This window comes from Babylonia areolata, chromosome 19 (genome assembly GCF_041734735.1).
Source record: "Babylonia areolata isolate BAREFJ2019XMU chromosome 19, ASM4173473v1, whole genome shotgun sequence".
Lineage (NCBI taxonomy): Eukaryota > Metazoa > Mollusca > Gastropoda > Neogastropoda > Buccinidae > Babylonia > Babylonia areolata.
Genome location: NC_134894.1, coordinates 41,817,545 through 41,838,149, shown reverse-complemented (window position 1 = coordinate 41,838,149; position 20,605 = coordinate 41,817,545). Strand labels below are relative to the sequence as shown.

Here is a 20,605-nt window from a genome sequence, read left to right as displayed (position 1 = left end):
AATGATTCTTTTAGTAAATCTTCGTTGAACATTTTCAGTTGTCTATATGTTTTACTAAGCCTGTATTCTAAACAACATTCCCATATTCAAAGACTGGCCTGACTAATGACTTAAATAATGGCACCATAATGTCTGTACTTTTACACTGTATATTTCTGCATCATCCTGCTGATTCCGGCAGTGGCCATGTCAGCTGATAATTAGGGACTCTCTCTCTCTCTCTCTCGTGTCTCTCTCTACGCACATCACACACACACACACACACACACACACACACACACAGTTGTATCATTTACGTATGCAGCGATTGAGGCGCGCGCGTGTCTTATTACGGCTAATCGAAGTCGTGAGCTTGGATCAGTGACGGAAAAAAAGCGCGCGCGAAACTCTCCAGGGCGGAAAGGAGAAATTCTCAGAACGCACAGAGGGCGCTATTGGCTATCGGATAAGGAAATACCCAGGTTACGCCATTGACCAGACAAAAGAAGTAGCTGCATCGTTTGTAGATCTTGTAAGTTTATTTTCTTATATTTATTGTTTATTATCACTATTAGGTCCTGATTAAACATCGCAGAGTTATTATTCTTCCAGGACATGGGAGATTACCAGCGTAATTAAAAGTGCTTTTCGAACAAATTGATTTCCGGGTTCTGCTTGTGCCGTCGAAGTGATTTGAACACACTTTAGTTTGGCTACGGGTTACATGAGGTCAGTTATATATCCAGTACTGATTTTGATCATTGTGTTGTGGTTTGAGAGTTATAGAATTAATGTCCTCTGCTTTTTTTTTCTTTCTTTCTTAAAAAAAAAAAGGAAATGACAAATGCACCACATGTATCTCTTAAGTTACATGAGGAAAATGATTGTTCTCAATCTCATAGTTTGTTTTCAATGTCAAGACCAGAACTCACAGACACATAAATGACAAAACTGTAGAAGTTTCACAAACTGTAGTTAGTTTCTTTGATCACAGTACTGGTGCATTTATTTTCATTGTCAAAATCAGAATTCATTGGCCTATAAAAGTTTCACATACACTAAAATTGTTTCTTTGTTCACAGTACTGCCAACATACCAAAAGAAGACTATAGCATAATAAAAGTACAATCTTTATGTCAATATGTCATATATTCCTTTCTTCATTGCTGGTTCATTTATCTTTTTTTTTTCTTTTTTGGTGCAGATTGAGCAAACTGTTGTGGGCAGATTAAATTTACTGTTGTGCACAGACTGAGTACCTGTTGTTCGGAGATTGAGCTCACTTTTGTGCGCAGATGTAGGTCACAATTTTGTGCAGATGTAGCACACTCAATTTTGAGCACACTCTTGTGTGCAGACTGAGGTCACAATTGTATTCAATGCAGATAGGTCGTTTTAAAAGCGTGACTAGTTGACTATTTCCTTATCTCCCAGCGTTTTCTTATGAGTTATACAGAGAAAATTGGAATAATGTACGGTCCCCTTGACTTGCATTAACTTTACAAATGTTTTGAAGTAAAAACAGTATTGCCTTTAAAAATTGTTATTGTTAACCAGACATGTTCTAACAGCAATATATTGTTTTTATAAAAACAGTGATGATCATTTTTCAGGTATAAAACAATGACAGTTACAAGTTATAATAGCTGTGTGCTTTTGATTTATGATTTTTGTATGGTTATGCGTTGTAGATAGTTTGACATTACAAATTTACATTGGTTTGTTTATTTTCTTTTTTGGCACTGATGGGTTTCAGGTAATTCAGGACAATGAATCGAACAAAACAGTCAGGCATCGAAGATACATCACAAGACGAAGGGGTTCTTGTGCCCCATGAAAACAACATGTATCTGCCTGGACCGACCACTCTGGACTATTCGAAAGGTAAGACAAACAAAACGCAACCCCAGTGGTGATGTCTGGTTTCATAGACATTGGGAGTTCAGATTAGTGTCTTTACACATGAGTGCAAAACCAGCTTCCTAGTAAAGATCAAGTTCTGTTACTTGGATCAGCCACTAGTTGTCTTTATACTCACTGCTATATATATATGGATGGGAGACATGGATGCTACTGTCAGACACTAAAAGGAATCAAGGCCTTCAAATCCAGATGTTTGAGGAAGCTGTTCTATATTTCATATGAATAATTACATGAGGTGCTTGGTCAAGACATTGTGGGCCCCCTAGAACCCTTTCTATCAACTTTCAAACAATGAAAGTTACCTGGGTTTTGACACATCACCAGACATGACACCCTCTCAAAAACCATCCTGCAAGACACAGTGAAGGGAGGACAGGAAACGCAGGTGACAGTGCAATAGCTTGTCTGACAACATCAAAGACTGCTCATGGATGACCATTCCAAATTTTTCACATCCACCAAGAGAACAGCGTGAAAGAGGTCATCTGTCTCTTCAGCCCTTGTGTACACTCCCCTACCCCACTCCACCCTCCTGCCCCACCCCCAACAACACCCAATGTGAGGGACTGACGATGATCCTCACAAGGTTAATTTTGGATGATCATATACAAATAAGAAATGGCAGTTTTCATGAGTGCCATAAATAGGGTTCTGCTTTTCTTGAAGTTATTGTTTACATGTAAAACTATGATTGTGTTTTGTTTTTATTGCATTTACCCTTCTTTTGAACTAAAAGCAGGCTGTACTATTAAATGATAACTGACAATGAAAAAACTTCTTAATGACATAACAGAGACACAAAGACAGTCATTTTCAGTTAAAAAAAAATGTGACAAAACCTTCAAAACAGATGTCAATTCTGCACAGCGCATGGATTTTCTTCTATGGTCTAATTAAAAATCATGTTTGACTGATTAACTAACCTTTGCAGTATACAGTATAAACTTCATAGAGTGTATAAAATTCAGCATTTGGTTAAGTAAACCATTTTCAGACATTTTTGAAGCATTTGTTTTATTTTTAATGTGGTGAAATTGGCTATAAACTATAAAGTATAAATTCTGGGAAATGAGAGTAATGTTATATTTACATTTCTGTTTTACGTTTTTGTTGAATGTAGAAAGAGAGAGAGAGAGAGAGAGAGAGAGAGAGAGAGAGAGATGGATTTGGCTTGGCATGCTGAGTTTGGCTTTGACTTGCAAAACAACATGTTCCATGCTTTTCAAGATCTTGAATGCAGAATAATTATGAACTGAACTGTCAGTTCACTTTTTAGATGTTGTGTGACAAGAGGTGAAAAAAAAGAAAGATTTTTTTAGTAAAATTTTGACACTGATCATGAGTGTGGTTGGTGCTAGATATATATCTGCTAATTTATTTGGTTAAGATTATTATTTTGATGTAATAGTACTAATACTTTGCTTTGTTTGTAGTCATCTGTCGTTATTAATGGTAATCTGTTTTTTTTTCTTCCAGCCAGTGCCACACCAGAATCGCTTTTATTAATGTAAATTTTATCATGTCTCTTGACTCAGTACAGCACAATTTTCTGTTGGTAGCAGACTCAGTTACTTGCATTGTGGATTTCAACGAGTATGTTTTTGAATTTCCCACAGGACAAGGATTTGAGAAGATGGTTTTGCCTGATCAGCCTCAGGAGGAGAACAACTACGATTGGTTCTTCACCAGTGGCTTGTCTGCGTAAGTTAATAAATGTGTGTGTGTATGTGTGTATATATATATATATATATATATAACTGGAAGAGCTGTGGACATTTAAATTTGCTTAACAGCTAGGAAATGATTCTGATAAGTAAAAGTTCTGTTGCAGGCCTATGGATATGTGTCACAGACCTGATAACATGGTAACAAGTGTCACTGTACCAAAAGTTGAAATTTTTAATATGGGCATGTATGTAGTCAGTCATAATTCCATGACACAATGATAATGGAGAAGCTGTTTTCTCTTTTGATCAGTCAGTGACAAATAGCCATTATACTATGTGGTAGGTTTTGCTTTTGGCATGTGTACCGAGTCATTGTGTTACAGATTCAGCACACTTTACAATTGCAATATCCATTTCACAGCTGAACACATCTCAAACCCACTTTGACCATTGCTTCTTCCCTGGTTCAGTTGTATTGCATGTCTGCTATTCAGACTGCAAGTGTAATTTCACTAAATTCATCATTCAAGACACATGGTGTTGTTCAGTACAGAGAAGAAACACTGGTGATCTTTACAGTGGTCAGCATCGACTAAATAGGGAGTGTTTATTGGAAATGGTGACATATATCACAAAATGGAAGGTAATCACTCAGTCTGGCTTTTTGAGTAATGGATTGTTGTCTTTAGCTTCGTTGGTTTGTGTATACCTGTATCACAGATGCCCATATTATTCATTTATTATAATCACATGAAATTGATGAATGTACATCCTGATGATAATTCTTCAGGAAAAAAAAGGATGGTTACTGAGTTCCTGACTCCTGTTTGTGATAACTCTGTAAGAAGGGTGAAGACATCTGTTCATGTTCTTTGCAGTTTGAAGTGGACTTGGAAATATTATTTTGTGCATATATATATGTGTGTGTGTGTGTGTAAACTCTGTGTCTGATTTTGTTTTTCTTTGTTTTATATTTATTTTCAGAAAACTGCTTTTGAATGTTACAACAACAAAAAAAGAAGAAAAAAAAGAAAAACAAAAAGCATTTGTTCATTTTCCAGTGTGATGGCAGACCAAACAGCTTCCCTTTCAATGTTGGACACAGCAATGTCATGGATAAAAAATGGAAGAGGCAACTTTGGCTTTGTATTTGATAAGGTAAAAAACCTACAAATTGATCATTTTTATAATCCATTAATTGAAATGCCAGGGTTCAGAAGTGTCATGTCTGCACCAAGGCCATGCTTTAGAATTTGAATAAAACAAGAACATACACCTCATTGCTCATACAAGTGAACACTGACATTTTTTGTTGTTTATTATTTTATTTATTTCCTTTCATTTTTACCTTTGAGACTAAACTGTAAAGCTTGTAAATTATTTCTGCATTGTCTTCAATATGTATCTTATAATCACTTACAAAATTTCACATTCGTGCTGTTGTTCAAATGGAAGTTATTGAAGTTTGTAATTGTATGCAAGTAGTGTCATGCTCAAAGCCAGTCATAGAAAATAATCTGGCTGCAGAAGAAATTGGGCTGGAAAGTAATAATAATAATAATAATAATAATAATGGTATTTATATAGCGCTGGATCTTGTGCAGAGACAAATCAAAGCGCTTTCACACCAGTCATTCACACGCATGCATAACTCTAAAACAGTAGAAACTAAAGACAAGGAAGGGCAGGTAAGGGAGGCTATTTTGGGAAGAGGTGGGTTTTAAGGCCAGATTTGAAAGAGCTGAGTGTGGAGACTTGACGAAGCGAAAGAGGAAGTTCATTCCAATCGCAAGGTCCAGAAACAGAGAAAGAACGGCGGCCAACAGTCGAGTGTTTGAATCTGGGTATGCGTAAACAGAGTGGATCAGAAGCCGATTGTAGTGAGCGAGATGGAGTGTAGAGGTGAACGCAGCCGCAGAGATAGGAAGGGACAGTTTTGTGAATGCATGTATAACATAGAGTGCTGATCTTGTACTTTATTCGATGTTAGACAGGGAGCCAATGGAGATGTTGCAAAAGAGGAGTGATGTGCTCAGATCTTTTCTTTCTGAGGATGAGTCGGGCAGCAGAGTTTTGTATGCGCTGAAGGGACTGAATGGATGAAGCAGGCAGACCAGACAATAGAGAGTTAAAGTAGTCAAGGCGAGAGAGAATGAGAGAAACAACAAGTCTAGATGTTGTGTCAGTGGACAGATATTTCCAGATGGCACTGATGCGCCGCAGTTGACAGTAGCAGGACTGACATGTCTGACTGATAAAATTTTGCATGGACAGTGTATTGTCAAGGACAACACCGAGGTTCCTGACTGACGTGGAAAGAGGGATGGATGTAATGCCAAGTTTGATTGTGTCAATTGTGATGGAAGACAGTTTTTGTTTAGTTCCTATGATCATTGCTTCAGTTTTGGCCGCATTGAATTGTAACTTATTTCGAGTCATCCAGTTTTGAATGTCCAGGAAGTAGTTGGATGTTTCTTGCAAGAGCGACAACAATTTTTCAGGGGTATCACTCTTCTGGAGTTGAGTGTCATCAGCATAAGAACGATGACTGATATTATGGCGGTTGATAATTTCAGCGAGAGGAGCAGTGTACAGTGTGAAGAGCACTGGGCCTAAAACAGATCCCTGCGGGACTCCATGTTCGATTTTAACGGGTTCAGATTGGAAATGATCAACAATGACAGACTGGAATCGATCAGTGAGATAAGATTTGAACCAGTTTAGAACAGTGCCGTTGATACCAAATGTAAAATGAAGACGGGAAAGAAGGATTGAATGGTCTGTTGTGTCAAAGGCGGCTGACCAGTCGAGAAGAGTGAGAAGGGAAATTTTTCCTGAGTCAGACGCTATCAGTAGATTGTTCAGAATGTGGAGGAGAGTGGTTTCAGTGCTGTGGTCAGCGCGATAGGCAGACTGAAATGGGTGGATGAGATTGTTGAAACAAAGGTGGTTGTTGAGCTGCTTGAGGACAGCTTTTTCAAAGTATGTTGCATGCTTAAGGTTAAAACTCATTATTTGTCCTGTGTGCTACATGGATCAGCAATGCTGTTTCTTACACTAGTTACAGATTTATTGATTTCATTTTTGGGTTGCAGAAGATTGGTTTCCATTTTTATGCATAAGTTTTTAGTACATTTTTTGACAAAGTTGTTCTGAGAATTAACAAAAATGAAAACAAAAAAGGTTTAACAGTAGTATCTCAAGATGATGGGGAGACTGCATTTCTTGAGAAAGAGTATGATTTGAAATGTTGCCCCTCCCCATTATCTTACATTTTGCCTCCTCATTACATCTTTGATCTTAACCAGTTATTGATTTCAGGCTTAGTTTCACAGGTCCAGCAGTCACCATTTATTCACTTGTTTTGTGAAACCATACCAGACGGCAGGCCATATATCAATGATTGCATAAAACATGTCCAGCCATTGCTTTCACAAAGACATTGCACATAGGTGCCAGTCTAATTGTTTTTCAGCAATGATTTTATATGACCGTTTTCTCAAAACCAGTCATTCATTTGTCTGTTGAGTTGGCTTGTTTTAGACCAATATTATAGAAACTGTTAAAGATCCTATCTGGATCAAACCAAACTGGTACTAGTTCAGTATTCAGTTGTATATATATTATCATATTTGAAATCTAATGGCGATTAATTCTGGTAACAAATGGCATTTTAATCTTTTAGTTTTTAGTATCCATGCCATAGAGCCATGATCCTATGAAAGTCAGTGTCCTGTGCTTTATTCTTTTGACCAACACCATAAAAAATTGTGCATTCATAATAACATCTCTAGTTCCCACTTTTAGTCTTCATTCCCACTTGACTTAAACAGAAAGAAAACAAGAGTGTGATGTGAAAAGACTGGCGTGATACCATTGGCTTATCCCTTCTTTGTCTTGTGGATTTCAGCGACTGAAGGTGGACAAAAGTTGTTTCGAGGAGAACAGACACTTTAAGAAGACAAGAGACTGTGGGAAAGGTGTTTCAGGAGAGGTCCAGGCATACATAGACAGAAGATCCCAAACACCCTTTGTGAGGAAAAGATTAAAGGTAAGGAACCCTCCACGAATACCCAAATACCCTTTGTGAGGAAAAGATTAAAGGTAAGCAACCCTGCATGAATAACATAAAAGATTTTTCAGGCAGATTGTCCATCTTCTGTATTTTTCAAAAAGAGAGGAAAATGAATCCTGTAGATGTTCTGTACACATTCTTACAGGATACAGATGGCTGTTTCATGTGCATAACATGAAAAACAGGGACATTGAAAGTTAGACACAACATGTAAACAGTGTAAAGTCATCAGTACATTGAAAATTACATTCTTAACATTGAAACAGAGAAAACATCAGTACATTGAAAATTAGGCGCTTAACATGAAAACAGAGAAAAGTCATCGGTGCATTGAAAGTTATACTCATGATATGAGTATTAGTGTGTACTATAAGTTTTACACAATATAAAAACTGCATGTGTGAGAGAGAGAGAGAGAGAATGTGTGTGTGTGTGTGTGTGTGTGTGTGTGTGTGTGTGTGTGTGTGTGTGTGTGTGTGTGCAGAAGTGTGTGCATTACAGTTATAGTGAATAATGTTTGGATATAATTATGTATTTTAAGTGTGTAAACTCATTTAGATGAAATTTCTTTTATGGGGAGAAATAAGCACTATTATTTTTTAACAGTTTTCTAAAAGTGGTATTACTGTTGTATTTGGATTTTTAAAATGTAAGGAGTAGGGGTTATGAGAGATTGTGAGGAATGAAACCCTTGTGTGGGATGCTTAGTGGAGGATAGGAGGGGTGGGGAGAACAGTGGTTGAGGGTGGAGGAGGAGAAATAGGAGAGTTTGTGAGAGAGAAAGAACTAATGTGTGGTTTTAAGTATTGTATATCATTCATTTTGAATGTACTATAATTTTACAATTCTATGAATGTAAAACATGATTTTAATGATGTAGTCTTACATTATCCTGTCGCATACAAGTCAGTTTTCCATGTATTTTTATGAGGACATTAAACTGATTTGATAAATTGATAAAACAGATAAAGGTTATCAGTGCGTTATATGTAAAAGCTAACTTAATTAAGAATACGTATAGATTTTTATTTAAAAGAGATTATAAAAGTCACTCTCACATTAAAATCCTGCACAAAGATGTCAGGATTGTCCTCAGCTTTAGTGACTGATATTTTGAAGGAAAAAAACTGCATGCCTGTGGACTAAATGATATGCCTTCAGATACATTTCCTCATTTTCTTCTTTTGACTTGTTTAGAATTGTGTGCAAAGTGTGTGTGTCACACTGGCCTGTTTATGTGGACAGGAGGGAAAGAAAATGAGGCAGGAAGAGGTGGAGATGTTGATCAGACTTGCTCACAGCAACATTGTGGATGTCTACGCTCTGCTTTGTGATGGGACCCGAGTTGATCTGCTTCTGCAAGACGCAGGTGTTTATCATAAGTGTGTGTGTGTGTGTGTGTGTGTGTGTGCGTGCGTGTGTGTGTGTGTGTGTGTGTGTGTGTGTGTGCCTTGAAATGGATAGAAGAAATATTTGTGCTTTTGAGTCGTTCATTGCACTGTAAAGCAGCTGTTCCCATAGAAACGATTTTTTATTTATGGATTAGAAAATGGCATTGTGCTCATCAGCGGCTGGTCTGTATGTGACACAGGGTTGCTCCTCCCAAAGGAAGGATTTTGCATGAGTATTCTTTCTCAGCAGATTCTGAGTCCTGTCTGCTTTGAGTGGAATTATAGGACACTGTTGACAGCTGCTTAGTTGGCCAAGTGGTCATAAGTAGGCCTTTAGATTATGTGGTAATCCTGGTGATTTTGTTCTCTTATTCTGCAGTATAAACAAGTACTGGATATACACTTTTTCCTCCAGTGACATAGTCTGAAATTAATACATGCCTACTTGCCCTGTTGCACATGGGCATACATTGATAGTATTAGTTATATTTACATAGAGGGTTATGTGATCTGTCAGCTCTGAGCAGAATGGAGTCAGAAATTAGGACAGTCAGAAATTGATAATCTGTTCATTTTCAATAAGAAAAGTATGGGTTATGTATACTTTCTTGCAGTAGTTTGTGTGCTGGAATTTTTTGTTCATTATAACTCTCTGCAACCAAAAACCACCTGGCAAATGGAAAGCACAAGCCAGATGCCAGGTGGTTTTTGGTTGCAGAGAGTTACAGTGAACAAAAAAAGTGAATGACCAGCACTGAAGAGGTTAAGGACAGCCGTGTCAGACTTTGAGGACAGCACTGCTAGATGTTAGGACAGCAGTGTCTGACCTTAAGGACAGCAGTGTCAGACTTTGAGGACAGCAATGTGTCAGACATCAGTGACAGGACCAAAAAAAGTCATTGTGGGTGAAGGTGATGCACCTTTTTACAACCTTTCTAGCACAGTAGTAGTTTTCCTCTGCACTGATAAGGATTCAGAATAAAACTGAAAATGCTTTTGAATGACACCGGGCACTGTACCTTATGAATATTCATAAAAACCACTTTATATTAATCAAGCAAAATGAAACTCTCTTTTGTGTGTGTGTGGAATTTGATGGTAGTCCTTTTGTTTGTTTCAAAACAGGTCACCCTTTACGCACTTGCCTGGAAAAATTCTACAAGGAACAAATTGCAGTTGAAAAGTACTGGCCCATGCTGAAAGATCTGACCAAACAAGGCTTTGAAGCCTTGGGATATATGCATCAACAAGGCTTTGCACATTTGGATGTCAAGCGTAAGTCTTGATGTGTTAACATTATCTTTCTTGTTATTGGTGTGTTTAATGCAAGTCTTGAATTTTGGAGTGTATGTTTTGCTTTTGTGGCAAGTAGTGTTCTTCCCTGTATGCCCTTGACACCATGTCAACTGCAGTATCCTGAACAGCTAGTTAGCTTAGGCTACATATATCCCACTGTTGAGTTCTGTTGTCAGAAGTGGTTTCAGGTTGGGCACATGATTTCAATATTTCTACTCAGTTACATTAGCTAGGAGATAACTTTGCGAGGAGATAAAAAAACCAACTTTGTTACTGTTGGAATGTATTGGACTTTGAATTTCTTATTTCTATTGACTTAGGTATTCAGCCATTGGAATGGAAACTCATTCATAATAAGGCACTTTTTAAGTTCAAGATAATGTCTGGTTTTGCTCTGCCATCTCTAAAACAGCGATTTGTTGCAAGCACAATATGCAACATCAACAACCGCTGCCTATAATAGATTTATTTAAATTGAGTCTCACTTACTCTGGCGGGTGTCTCTGGAACAACATTTTAACTAGGTTTTAATATCCATACAAGTCTTACTGTGTTGAAAAAAAAGACTGTATCATGAATATCTGTTGTAAAAATGTGTAAATTCTGCTTAACATATTTATGTTGTCTTATGATAGTACTGTATTTCATGACATTCTCTCTCTCTCTCTCTCTCTCTCTCTCTCTCTCTCTTTTGTGATGTTTGTCTATACATAAGATGAGTGATGGCCTAGAGGTAATGCGTCCGCCTAGGAAGCGAGAGATCTGAGCACACTGGTTTGAATCACGGCTCAGCCACTGATAATTTCTAGCCCCTCCACTAGACCTTGAGTGGTGGTCTGGACGCTAATTACTTGGATGAGATGATAAACCGAGGTCCCGTGTGCAGCATGCACTTAGCACACGTAAAAGAACCCACAGCAACAAAAGAGTTGTTCCTGGCAAAATTCTGTAGGAAAATCCACTTCGATAGGAAAAAAAATAACAACTGCATGCAGGAAAAAAAGAAAGAAAAAAAAAGAAAAAAAAAAGGGTGGTGCTGTAGTGTAGCGACGCGCTCTTCGTGGGGAGAGCAGCCCGAATTTCACACAGAGAAATCTGTTGTGATAAAAACAAATACAAATATAAAAAAATAACTTTCACATACCCCTTCATAAGGGGCCTAGGCCTATACATGAATAAACCATCTGGAATCTCTCTCTCTCTCTCTCTCCCTCCCTCCCTCTCCCTCCTCTCACCATCTGTTTTTTAATTCTCTTCTCTCCACATGTATGCACTATTAAAAGTATTATGAAGATAGAAAAAAAAAAGTGTAATTTTGTTATCAATATGATGCTTGTTTTAATTATGTTTCTTTTCTTGTGTTTTCTTATGATTTTGTGTGCTAACATTTAGTCATTTCTTGTGATCTTTATTCATATCTTTTCTTTTTGACATTTTTCCCTTTCAAGGGCTGGACAAAAAATAGCAATTGTTTGCTTGTCCTATTAGTATTACCCTCAGAAATAAGAATTAATTAGAATTCATTATCTGTGATGAGATATGTCAAAGTGCCAAACATGAGTTATGTTTTTCACAGTTGAATTGTCCTTCCTGTAAATGAGATGTGCAGATCTCCTGCAAATTGTTTTGCTGGAATTGTCAACAGGTTATAACACAGTCCACCCCCAGCCATCTCAAATTGAGTGAAAGTGAAAAGGCTATATAAAAGGGAAGAGTTGGATTGGGTAGAAAACAGTTTTTGTTCAAGAAGGGCAGCACAGAATATTTCTTTGCACATTGCCAGTTTTTTTGTTTTTTTTTAACTGTTTAATGTTTAAGCAAAAACTTACACGGGTTGGGTCATTTGTCAGAAGCACTGATATAGACTTTGTAACATTTTTTTTTTCTTGAATCAAAATGTTTTCACCACATTTACCTTTGTGATGTCATGGTTTATTACTAATTGCATGTTGCCATTTGTTTTGGATGTTAATTCAGCCTTGAAATTCTAGCTCAGTTTGATTAAAAAAACAAAACAAAAAAAAACTTTGTTGGCACAGCAGTAAACGATTGCTGGTTTTTTGTGTTGTCCAGCTGAGAATTGGCTGGTTCACCTGGCCAGTGACAGGAGTCTGGTGCTGGTGCTGGCTGACTTTGGCTCCTCCGTGAATTTGAACAATACCATGACCTTCAGCTTGGAACTGACTCCCGAGTACTGGGCTCCAGAACTCTGGAACCATGTAGAAGTCTTTTTGCACAAACGGCAACTGTCTGGAGGGTATTTGACTTTCTTTTCTTTTTTTCTCATTCCTTGACTAAAAATAGACTTATTCTGTCTTATTGATACATCTACCTGTGGCCATCCATTATGTGTTTTGTCCTTTTCCTGTCCTTATTCATTCTTATGGCCAGTGTCTGGATACCATCACACAAACATGATTCCCAGAAATACTTGATGATTTATTGATAGATGAGAAAATAAGTTCTTGTTTAGCTTCACAAGACTATTTGAATGATTGTTACTACAACTATTTTCGGTAAAAAAATGTTTTTAATAAGGTTCACCAAAAATATTTGGATGATTGTTACAGTAACTTAGATGTGGGGTTGGTGGAGGGAACCATACATTTGTCTATGCCGTAAATCACTGAGGTATTGTCAGACAGAAAATCTCATGTCATGTAAAGTAAACAAAAGCACAAAACCTAGCACTGATGACCAGAGCCTTCAGTAAAGTTGCACAGAAAAGTTAACCTTGAGATTGATACTGTGTGAGGGAGAGATGCTGCATTTCCTAAACAGTGTTACTGAGATAGCTGTATGACAAAAGTAAATATAGGACTCTATGTGCGTAAGCTTGAATGTTATGTGCATGTGTGTTTGTACAGCAGCGGTGGTGGCCAGGAGTATTACAAGTTTTCCCCACAAGCATGTTTTGACACGTATGCCATGGGGCTGTGTGTGTACTACATGGCCACCCTGAAGCACTTGCTGGTGCGACTGAAGGAAAGGCAGGGCACAGACAGGCCTCTGGTTCCACCTGAGGACCTTTGTCAGGCCTGTCACAACTATTCCATTGACGACAGTACTGCTTTCAAATTTCTTCTGGTGAGATTTCTTCTTTTTTTTTTCCCTTCCTTTTTTTGTTCTTTTGTTGTTACATTTGCTGTCCCATCATTGACACTGTTTTTCACCTTACTCATTGCAAATTCCTGCACATGGGCATACTCTGGATCGTTGGCTGCAGACTCAGTGCCAGCTGTCCTTATGGAGCCATCAGTGTCAGATCACCAGGAGGCTACATCGCAGAGGAGTGTGCACTGCTGCTGAGTCACTCTGGCGATGTTCAGTAATGCCATGATTCAACAGACACAGAACACCACCTACTAAGTCTCCTACTGACAACTGATGCTCAGTCATGGATCCAAACTCAGTGAGCATCCCCCTGAATGTGAAACTACCACATGTCCGTCCAACAACATTCCCCATGAACCTTGACAGAATTCACCACATGCATGGAAGTGACTTGGAAATCAAACTAAGGTCTTCAGGAGAGCATAGTATAAAATGCCATGGAACCGTGGGACAATTTTTCAATCTGAGATCAATGACAACACTGCTATGTTTGGTTTGAGACAGTGTGATAAGGCTGTAGTCAGTGCTTGCTTTCATAATTTTGGCATCAACAAAGCATGAGAGATAAGAGAATTATAATTATATCTGTAGTGCTGGTCACAAAAAATTAGCAGCATTCCCAAGACACGGTAGGAAAGTGGATGGCACTAAACTGTGTGGTCCCAGTCTTCGATTTGAGCCCATAGCACACTCAGTTTTAGGTGGGAGTTGGCCATGTGCTGAAAAATCTAACAATGATTCTTGCCTCACAGATTGGGTTTGAACCCTTCTGTCATCAGTCAACAGCATTAAACACTTCGCATTGGAGTTTGGTAAAATCAATTCTTCAGTCTTCTTAAGTGACATTGTCCAAAAATTGGGTGAATAATAGACACTGAGACAAATGCTTGTACATACATAAATGTAACCATTTCCCCACAGCTGTAAAAAAAAAAAAAAAAAAGAAAAAAAGAAGAAGAAAAAGAAGAAAAAGTTAAGATGTTGACTTTAGGGTATTTTGAATAATGTAACTGAGGTGAGCACCAGTATAACAAGTTTCAAAGTGAAAAGTGAAGAAGACCTTCCTTTGGGGTTAATTATAATCTTTGGCAGTAATTTATTTTTTATGTCACAGAACTGAGATTATTCCATTATGAAATGGAATTCATCTTTAATTGTATTTATACCACTCTTTTTTCAGATAAGGCTCTCTCATGGTAACATTTACAGTTGACCGGTTCTGACTAGTAAATAATGATCATTACTTCTAAATTTGATAAAACAAGACTACATTTTTGTGTGGCAGCTGATATATATATATATATATATATATATATATATATATATGTATATATAAAAACATGTGTGTGCGTGTTAAAAGGATGTGACAGCACAAGACCAGCATCACTAAATTTGAATAGTGTGCTTACCTTTTCATGTGTGTTTCTAAAGGACTTACATGTACCTAAAAGTGGAACTTAGTAAGTTAGTTATTGGACAGAGCAGAGGAAAGACCGACATGCAGTAACTGAGGAGTATGTTAAAATTGTGCATTTCAGATGAAACAGAACAGTGATAAGCTGCCTCATTGGGCAGCATCAGGGCCCTGGTTGTTCCCAGGGATTCCGCCCACCCTGTTGACAGTCATCAGGAACACTCTCCACCCTGATCCGAAAAAGCGATGGACAGATGAGCAGGTCACCCGCTTTCTCTCAGGTGAGTGTGGAGGTCAGCAAGGAGTGTTTATATTCTGTCACTTGCACAGGGAACTAGACGGTGTATTTGTAGGTGTTTACTTTCTCTCAGTAACACAGAGGACCAGACAGATTTATTGGCAGGTGTTTACATTCTGTCTGTATTACAGTGGACAAAGTAGGTGCTTGTTGTGTAGGGGCAGATAGATTGATAGATAACTGTTTTCATTTTTCTTGTAGTGCACAGGACAGACAGAGTGGACAAGTGTTTGATTCTCTGTTTTCTTAAAGCCTTCAGACAGATAAAATAGGCAACTGAATGAAGTTTTATTTAACGAAAAGAAGAATGAGTGTGTGAATAACAGTAAGTGCACAGTGGTGTTTGCTGAGTCGCAGTATTGTGCAGCTGGCACAGCTTTTGGCTGTCACACCCTTTGGGAGAAGTATGGGTATAGTTGAAAAGAACAGCAAAGATTTTTTTTAATGCCAGGTCTACATATCAAAGTGATTTTTAAGATAAAACATACAGTTAAAAAATGAACGCTAGATTGAAAGCTTTTAGCCCACTACACTACATGAAAAACAGTCACAGAAGCTGTCAACATTTCTGTCCTGGTAGTCTAAATCAGTCAAGTAGAAGACATATTGACTGCTTCCTCTGGTCCTTAATCCTTTACTTCGATTCGCTTGCTTTTATTTCACTTTAGTGTCAGCAGGCTCTGTCCATTCATTGACCTATCTTCTGAAGTAACTCTGCAATAAATTTCAGGTTGTGTGTAATAACTAAATATACTGATGTGGGTGTTTTCCAATCAGATTAACTTGCACATTGCTTTGAAAGAAAAGTGGAAAGAGTCCGGTGTTTACCTGATAAGTCCATTTTATTTTAAGTAGCAGCCTAAAAATCATATCTTTACGCACAGGTAGGTCAGCTAAAGGCCCCCCCTCCCCCCTCCCTCCCCCACACAACCCCCCCAACAAAAAAAGAAAAAAAAAAAAGAAAGAAAATAAGAAGATGACTTGTATGAAGAAAAGGAACTTTGGTGGCAAAAGTAGATGATGATTTTTGATTTTAGATGAACATGCTTATTGGTTGTCTTGACAACAGCTGACAAAGAAAACAAGTATATGCATTTGTTTCTGTTTGTTTTTGTTTTGGTAGTTTGGATAATGATGTTTTGGTTGGTGTTTGTGGCAGTACAGCTGACAAAGAAAACAAGTATATGCATTTGTTTCTGTTTGTTTTTGTTTGGTAGTTTGGATGATGATGTTTTGGTTGGTGTTTGTGGCAGGCAAAGCTGTAGATGACCTGAAGACACCTACGCAAGTTGATAACACCTCTCTGCAAAGTGGTAAGTCACGCAACATTGACAAACTGATCACTGTGGGAAGTCAATACACACACATATGTACACACATGCATATGAATACAGTCACACACACGCGCGCGCGCACACACACACACACTGACCGCTGAAAAGTCACAGCATGTATACACACACCCTGATCCATCTTGGTGCTCACTTGTATGCAGCAGTCAGTTTCTCTTCTGTCCTTGTCTTAAGACTAGTCATCTGTTTTGGTACAGTGTTTGGTCATAGTGAAAACAAAACCTTAGAGATTTAAAGTCAACTGTCAAAGTTTATGGTCACAACATGAAAATAGGAGAATTTATTTTAGACCTTGCATTCAGTTTTTATTAACTTGGTTAAGTGAGTGGTTGTGACCCGAACATCAACTGTTTCACAAGTCAAGGTAAAGTTTTTGATCACAAGTGCAAGAAAACAAACAATCCTGTTGCAAGCTGATTGCTTTGCAAATCTTTTTCCCCTATTCTGCAGTGCCAGTGTTGATTCAGGTGTTTGTCAAGTGAATCTTGAAGGCCTTGTCTGTCTGTTTCATGCCACATTGTCTGAAGTCCTCAAGTTCTAGAATTGAACAGCAAGAGGTGAATTGTGTATGTGTGTGTTGTTTCAGGGGAGAGAGGCCAGCCAGAGAACACAGTGCCTGACTTGCAGAAGACCCCTGGCCTGGCCGTTCGTGTTGACAGAGTGGTGTCAGGCTGCCAGTTGGAAGAACCAGAGGGCCTGATGTCCTCGGGGCAGCAGCGTTTCCAGGAGACCATTTCCCCATACTTGAAGGTATGGGACAGGAGCACTAAGACCTCCCAGCTGGAGCAGGTGATTCCTACAACCATTTCTTTGCAAGAATCCACTTCCCAAGTGACACAGGATGACACTGTTGCTGGATTGGATCCACAGGCTGGTGATGCAGCAGCTGCCAAAAAACCATCAGCCAACTGCGCAGGTAACAAGGTTATGAGGTTATCCACGTTGGTCATGGAGGAACAACAAATGTGTGCTGATGGGCAGTTGTGCAGTGACTGAACAGATCATAGCAATTGACTTGATGAATGAGGAAGTGTGTGAGGCATCTGCTGACCTAGAGCCCCAGACTGATGCCATGGATGAAATAGGGATGGAGAAGGAAAAGCGAGTCAGGGGGGAGCGGGAGGGAGAGTCCCTGGGAGCCCAGGCTAAGGGTTGGCGAGGACTCCTGGAGAATTGCAAGGTCATGACTGTGATGGGAAGTATGGAGGACCTTAGCATGCATTCCAAGGTTGAACCTGTCCCGATGCAGCCTCCCTCTGTTCTGGGTGTTAAAGGAAAGGGAGGTGCCAAAGGAAAGGGTGGGGGCAAAAGGAGGCCTATCAGACCAGAGCAGAAAGAAGAAGTTGTAATTGACAAGGTCAAGGCCAGCTGTTCCACAACTAAAAGTCCACAAAAGAGTGTTCTGCATGGCAAAAGGCCAAACCCATTTTCTGAACCAGTTATCAAGCCAAAAATTCCTTTTGTTGTTGCCAGCAGCGGCCGCCCCAAACCAAAGACTCGCATGATGTCAGGTTTTCCTACAAACTGCACTGACCCTCAGCAAAGCAGTTGCATGTCCATGAGAGATGGGGGCACCTTGGCTCAGGTTCGCCCTCCTGATTCTCTTTCTGCCAGCACCAAGGGTTTGCTAGAATGTGGTGATGGGTTTCAGCCGAGCACTCAGCCTGAAGGGGGTGTCTTTCTGTTTGGGAATGGCGGTCTGCTGACCCTGGCTGGGGACTGGGCTGCAGGAAGTGCAGGTCCCTCTGCACTTGGCCAGCCATCAGTGGGTGGTCCGATGCAGATGCTAGTTCCTGTTCCTGATGATCAGAGTGCCATCAGCCAGCTGCCCCCATCAGCATCTGTGGCTGTTGCCCAGGGGATGCTCTCACCAGCAAGCCACTCTGCAGCTGCAGGTCATGGTGTAGAAACCCCTGTTCAGTGCCTGACCAACCCCTACCCTGGTCATCCTGGAGCTGTGCAGGAGTCAGGGTTTGTGAAATCAGTGGATTTGAAAGAGCTGCTTCATCTGTTGGAAGCTGGGGAGGTTATGGAGCAGTTGAGCCCTGTGCCTGAAGAACCCTTCTTTCCAGAAGTTGGGCCTGAGGAAAATGTTGCCTACATGGACAAGACTCCAATTCAGTTGGATGATGCAGGGGTACTGCCAGTGGATGATGGAGACCTGGCAGACTTGATTGATGACGCCCCCTTTGATGTCCAAGGCAATGTCCCTGACTTTGCAAAGCTTTTTGACAACTGAACACTGTAGTCAGTGCTCCTGATCTGGCCTGTGTTTGAAGGTGGGATTCATGAAAAATTTGGCTGGATGAGTTTTCCCAAGATGCTTAGTAATGTTGCTTGCCCTCATTTCCTTTTACATTATGTTATGTTGGCCAAGGTTAATGGCCTTCCTCTCTGTGTTGCTTATTACTGCCCTGTCTGTTAGAGATGCTGGTCTTAGTTCTTTCTGTTAGAGATGGTGGTCTTTGTCCCTTCTGTAGGAAATGGTGGTGTTGGTCCTCTCTGCAGGAGATTGTGGTTCTGTAGGAGTTGATAGTCTTGGTCCTCTGTCTAGGAGACGGTGGTCTTGGCTGGGAAATGGTGGTCTTGGTTCTCTCTGTAGGAGATGGTGGTCTTGATCCTCTCTGTAGGAGATAGTGGTTCATTAGGAGACGATGGTCTTGGTCCTCTCTGCAGAGGATTGGTGGTCTTGGTCCTCTCAGTAGGAGATTGTGGTTCTGTAGGAGGTAATGGTCTTGGTCCTCTTTGCAGGAGAGATGGTGGTCTTGGTCCTGTCTGTAGCAGATGTTGGTCTTGGTCCTCTCTATAGGAGATTGTGGTTCTGTAGGAGACAGTGGTCTTGGTCCTCTCTGCAGGAGATGGTGGTCTTGGTTCTCTCTGCAGGAGACAGTGGTCTCAGTACTCTCTGTTGCAGATGGTGGTCTTGGATCTCTCTATAGCAGATGGTCTTGGTCCTCACTTCAGATGTGGTTCTGTAGGAGACAATGGTCTTGGTCCTCTCTGCAGGAGATGGTGGTCTTGGTCCTCTCTGGAGGAGATTGTAGGAGACTATGGTCTTGGTCCTCTCTGCAGGAGACAGTGGTCTTGGTTCTTTCTGTAGGAGACTGGTCTTAGTTCTCTCTGTAGGAGATGATGGTCTTGGTCCCCTCTGCAGGAGATGGTGGCCTTGGTTCTTTGTGTTGGAGATTGTATGGACATAGTTGACATCTTTCCACTTTGTTGCTTCTGTTACTGCCCTCTGTTGACCAGAGTTGACATCCTTCTCCTTTATTGATCTTTCAGTTGGATTTTGGTCATTTGTTTTCTTTCTGTTGGAGATGTTGGTCTGGACAGAGTTGTGCACTTGTTTCAGCTCAAAACAAGGGGCTAAGTTATATTGGGAGCGACAGATAGGCTGGGTCCAATTATCAGCTGAGGAAAAACATTGGCCAAGTGTGTCAAAAAAATCTGCCAGGGACCCTGTGGGTTCTCAGCACAAGGTGAATGCAAAACTCTGTTTTCTGGTTTAAACAGACATGGGAAGGAAAAAAAGTAGGGAAAGCTCTGTTGGGGGTAGTAATGTATATATATATGAGTGTATGACATCATTTTAGTCTGTGATAAAAATGATGGAATAATTTAATCAGTTCTGTCAGCAAACCAAGTGCTTGACTATGGTTGGTTCTGACATGTGGAACAGCCTTTCCAGTTCTACTCTTTCTGTATTTTATGAACTTGTTTGTGAGGAGGTGAGTGTAAATTTTTTTTTTTTTTTTTTTTAGTTAAGAGCATTATGATAGAGTATCCCAGTGAATGTACATTTGTGCATTTTTGGAATGAGATCTTGTCCGTCAAATGCTCTGCATTTCTGTCCATGGTATGGGATTACAAACGGTGAAACCACCAGAACAGATCTCAATAAAGAAACAAAAGATGCTTTTAGGCAATCATTTGACTTTTTCTCATGGTTCAGGTATACAGTTGCCAGTGGCATTTGTCAGCTGAATTTTTTCCAGTCATTGAACTAGTGTTAGTGAAAACTCGCACCTTGGACAGTGAAAAAGCAAGGGACACTTGTTATTTAATGAGTTATGCTGCGGGCACATTTTGGGGGTTT

General features: G+C 39.7%; 1 protein-coding gene across 3 annotated transcripts; it reads left to right on the top strand.

Annotated features, from left to right (window-relative positions):
- Positions 1–407: 407 nt before the first annotated feature.
- LOC143293727 (uncharacterized) lies at positions 408–17,520 on the top strand. 3 transcript variants are annotated; one of them, XM_076604930.1, is made up of 12 exons: positions 408–511; positions 1,736–1,863; positions 3,519–3,603; positions 4,631–4,727; positions 7,480–7,620; positions 8,890–9,013; positions 10,161–10,310; positions 12,405–12,588; positions 13,202–13,418; positions 14,984–15,140; positions 16,411–16,470; positions 17,096–17,520. In XM_076604930.1, exons 2-12 carry the CDS (start codon positions 1,749–1,751, stop codon positions 17,503–17,505), a joined length of 1,740 nt encoding a protein of 579 aa, XP_076461045.1. In that variant the 5' UTR covers positions 408–511; positions 1,736–1,748; the 3' UTR covers positions 17,506–17,520. The 3 variants fall into 3 exon arrangements, with proteins under 3 accessions (XP_076461045.1, XP_076461043.1, XP_076461044.1); XM_076604928.1 differs by having other exon boundaries at positions 13,199–13,418; XM_076604929.1 differs by lacking the exon at positions 408–511 and adding an exon at positions 578–708 and having other exon boundaries at positions 13,199–13,418.
- The last annotated feature ends 3,085 nt before the right edge of the window (positions 17,521–20,605 follow it).